Below are 4,848 nucleotides of genomic sequence, written 5' to 3' on the forward strand. Positions count from 1 at the left end.
TATATATATATATATATATATATACCTAAATACACACACACACACATATACATGTACTAATGCCCATTTTTTTCATTATGGGTGTTTACAGACGTTAATATTAGGCTACTTTCTATAGTCAATATACTGTGAAAGGTTACAGTTTTAATTACTATATGTGTGTGTGTGTGTGTGTGAGCACGCGTGTGTTTGTGTGTATATATGTAAGCATGTGAAATTTGCAAATTTAAATTTATATTAAATTCGCTTTTTCGCAAGTTACTTAATTTTTCTTCAACACACACACACAGTTACTCACACACATGCATGTGCACACATACTCACACACACACACACACACACATACACATTTCACACTCCTTTTGATTGTAAAATAAGTACAACTCTCTTTCATGACATCCCAAGGGAGGTCAGTTGTTTGCACAGTATATATAATATAAAGCTGGCTAAAATTACCTGTTCTGGATTGTCCTTAATATTATCAAGTTCTTTCTGATAATATTCAATTGCCTTTTCATACTGGCAGTCATCTTGGTAAGTCTGTGCCAATGACATATAAATTGGAGCCAAATCTGACTGGGGTGTACCAATTTTGATTCCAAGTTCGAGCTGCAAATGACATTAAAAAAATGTTATTTACTAACATACAACAACAACAGTAAAACAAAATGCAAAATAAAATGACTTTTTTTTCTTTGAAATCAATAGTTTCTTTTTAAATTAGAAGTCCATAATGTATTTTTCTTTTTTTTTTTAATTTTGAGAATGTTTTCTCAAGTCTGTAAACTTTCATGTGGCACTAAGATTTTGGGGTTTCAGACAGGTCACTAGGGCCAAAACTAATGATGATTGATAACAGGCGGAAGAGGAGGAGAACAACAACAACATCAACAACAAAAATAAAGGACACACAACACAAATTATCGTGTGAGGAACCAGAATACAATCTGCTATGGTTTCTATCAAGCCAGTCTCTTGTAACAGGCTTAATATTAAATATTGGTGACTTCCGTAATTTCATTTTACTTGATAACTCAATACATCCAGTCTTGTGGTCAAGTGGTCAGTGACACAGCTTATTTACTAGGTGAGGAGGATGTGATACCAAACAGCAGGACTGAAAATATATTAGCGAGGGCACATGGCTCAGTGGTTAGAGCATCCGGCTCACAATCATGAGGTAGTGAGTTCGATTCCCGGACTGGACTGTGTGTTGTGTTCTTGAGCAAGGCACTTTATTTTACGTTGCAACCAGTTCACTAAGATGTAGAAATGGGTTGTGACATCACTGGTGCCAAGCTGTATCAGTCTTTGCCTTTTCCTTGGATAACACTGATCGTGTGGAGAGAGGAGGCTGGTAGGCATGGACGACTGCTGGTCTTTCATAAGCAATCTTGCACGGACTTGTGCCTGGGAGGGTAACTTTCTAGTGGCGTGGAGAGGGGAGACCAGTATGCATGGGCGACTGCTGGTCTTCCATAAACAACTTTGCCCGGAGGTGTGCCTTGGAGGGTATCTTTCTAGGTGCAATCCCATGGTTATTCATAACCAAAGGAGGTCTTTACCCTTTACCCTTTTGGTGTCTACATGCAGAAAAGCTTCTCACGGAGAAACCAATGATTAATGCAACTTGGAGAGGAAACAAGCATCAACAGTTTATCTTTCCTACAACAGATTTGAGATGGATTAAAGCTGAAGTATTTATTAGATGTACGCAAGTAGAGGTTGACAATTACGATCCTCATCTTCATTATCATTTTAACGTCCACTTCTCCATGCTCACATGGGTTCAACGGAATTTGATGAGGTAGATTTTCTACAACTGGATGCTCTTCCTGTTGCCAACCCTCACCTGTTTCCAAGTAACGTAGTATTTCTTCATGGCCAGACATGTTTTCAAAGAAAATTGGAAATTTCTACACTACCAGCAGGACAGTGACACAACTATTGTGCAATCTCAAAGCAAGAGTAACACAAACACACATCCAACTTAAGATGGCTGTTTTGATGGAACACTGAATACTGTGTTACTAACTTAGAGGGATCCTTTCATACAGGTGCTTGGTGAATAAAAGCAGACACATAGATCGTAGCAGACAAGAATCGTCTGTCAGGGATACTGGAATTCCCATATTAAATGATTTCATTCTACTAGAAATCACGTGATAAATGAGTTCCAGCATCCATGACAGATTATTCTTATCTACTATGATCTATGTGTGTGCTTTTATGCACCAAATGCCTGTATGGGAGGATCCCTCAAGACTAATAAGGCAGCATTCAGCGTTCTATGAAGACATCTAAGTTAAGTTGGATATAAAGCTTGCCTTTTCATATTAATACTACTTCTGTCACTAATAATTTATAAACCTGGAAAAGTACAGGACAAGTTATTACACCTGTAAAAGTATAGGACAAACTATTACTTCAGGTAAAGAATAAGAAACTTTTTACTTAAAATATCGCAGCATCACTCTTTACAGTTCTCATCATTTAAAATTTATTGTACAAAACTGTTCGGTTAATTTGTAAGTTTGGCTAATTAGTCACTTTTTTCTGTATTTAAGGTAGTAAATTAGCCGACAATAGTGATGATGATAATGATGCTGATGGTGCTGGTGATGATGATGTGAACGATGGCGATAATGGTAAAAATGATGATGATGCTGATGATGATACTAGTAGCAATGAAGCTGATGATAATGATGATGCTGGTGACAACGACGATGATGATGATGAAGGCGAAAGAGTACAACAGGGGTCGTCACAACCCCCTGCCGGAGCCTCGTGGAGCTTAGGTGTTTTCGCTCAATAAACACTCACAACGCCCGGTCTGGGAATCGAAACCGCGATCCTCCAACCGCGAGTCTGCTGCCCTAACCACTGGGCCATTGCGCCTCCACATGATGATGAAGGTGATGATGCTGGTGATGATGATGATGACAACGACAGCAAATAAAAAGGTAAAACTGCTGAAGATAAGAGGAGTTAACATGTATTCCATCTAGTCCCTCCTTAACTGGGGTCACCCATCCTCACTTATTGATTCGTCGTTTAGGGAGACTGCAAGGTTGTAAACTACAAAATTGCTAGGAGATATCAGCAATCTTACAGTCAGCAACGACCTAATTATCTGTTGTTGTTGTTGTTGTTGGTAGTTCTATTTTTATTCTCTCACATTTACCCCCCACCACCACCACCACATTCACACACACACACATACATATAGACAGACAGACACACAAACACACAAACATACACACACAGACACACACTCATGCACACACACATACACACATACATATAGACAAACAGACACACGAACACACACACACACACAGGCACAAACATACACACACACACAGACACACACATATAGACAAACAGACACACAAACACACACACACACAGAGGCACAGACACAAACGCATATACACACACAGACACACTCATGCGCACACACAGATACACACGCACAAAGAGTTGGAGACACACACACATACACACAGACACACACATATACACACACACAGACACACACACACACAGATACACACGCACACACACACACACATATATATACACACTGAAAGATACATACACCGATATACGATACATTACTGAAAACTGAAAGTTCTGGACAATTCACCAGATCAAAATTCTGCGAAAATGCCACAACCGATTCTCAGAAACGAATTAATTTTCTTTCGGAATCATTTGGCAGCCAGTATCATATCTGCTCCAACGAAAACTGTGTAAGATGGAAGAGGAAAAGGCACTTTGGCAACAAGGATTGTAGTGTTGTATACATCCTCATACTAACTTTGTGTGTGTGTGTGTGTGTGTGTGTGTGTGTGTGGGTGTGTGTGTGTGTGTGTGTGTGTGTTTTATCTTTAATTCTTTCAGTCATTAGACAGTGGTCATGCTGGGGCATCACTTTGAAGGATTTTAGTGGAAGAAATTGACTCCTGTACCTTTTTTCTTTAACCCTTTAGTGTTCAGATTATTCTATCAAACATAATATGCTTTTTGATTCACATTGATTTGAATTAATCATGCATTATCTCATCTTCAAGATCTTGATGGTGTAATTACTTAATGTAGAATAAAATTGTAGGGTAGGTGTGAGAGCCGGGATCAGGCCAGTTTGAACATAAAACAGATTAAATATTTTGGCCGGATATGGCCGGTTCAAATACTAAAGGGTTAAAGCCTGGTATTTATTTTATCAGTTTCTTTTGGCAAACTGCTAGGTTACAGGGACATAAACACACCAACACCGGCTGTCAAGCAGCGATGGGGGACAAACACAGAAACAAAGACACACTCAGATATCTTTTATGCTTTACTCCTTTCAGTCATTAGACTGTGGCCAGGCAACGGCACCACCTAGAAAAGTTTTTAGTTAAATGAACTCATCCCAGTACTTAATTTTTTGCCTCAGCCTGGAATTCATTCTATCAGTTGCCTTTGCTCAACAGCTAAGTTACGTGGAACGTAAACACACCAAGCTGTGCTGGGGGATAAAGTCAGACACAAAGATACACACACAGATATACATATATACAAGGGGATGCTTTCAGTTTCCGTCTACCAAATCCACTCACAAGGCTTTGATTAGCCTGAGGCTATAGTAGAAGACACATGCCTAAGGTGCCATTCAGTAGGCCTGAACCCGGAACCATGTGGTTGGCAAGTGCACTTCTTATTACACTGCCATGCCTGCACCTATATTTTCAGGTCAGTCACAAGTGGTAACAATTGAGTATTTCCTTTTTGATTTATTATTGCTTATAACTGCCTTCCTTATTTTATATAAATATATATATATATATATATATATATATA

At 38.9% G+C, this 4,848-nt stretch overlaps 1 protein-coding gene across 1 annotated transcript in view; it reads right to left on the bottom strand.

Annotated features, from left to right (window-relative positions):
• LOC106872470 (tonsoku-like protein) overlaps nucleotides 1-4,848 on the bottom strand; it is a 118,364-nt gene that overhangs the window by 48,648 nt on the left and 64,868 nt on the right. The window contains exon 8 of the mRNA XM_052976512.1: nucleotides 457-609. Coding sequence (XP_052832472.1) covers nucleotides 457-609 — 153 coding nt within the window. The remainder of the gene's footprint in view (nucleotides 1-456; nucleotides 610-4,848) is intronic.

This window comes from Octopus bimaculoides, chromosome 24, assembly GCF_001194135.2.
Source record: "Octopus bimaculoides isolate UCB-OBI-ISO-001 chromosome 24, ASM119413v2, whole genome shotgun sequence".
NCBI lineage: Eukaryota > Metazoa > Mollusca > Cephalopoda > Octopoda > Octopodidae > Octopus > Octopus bimaculoides.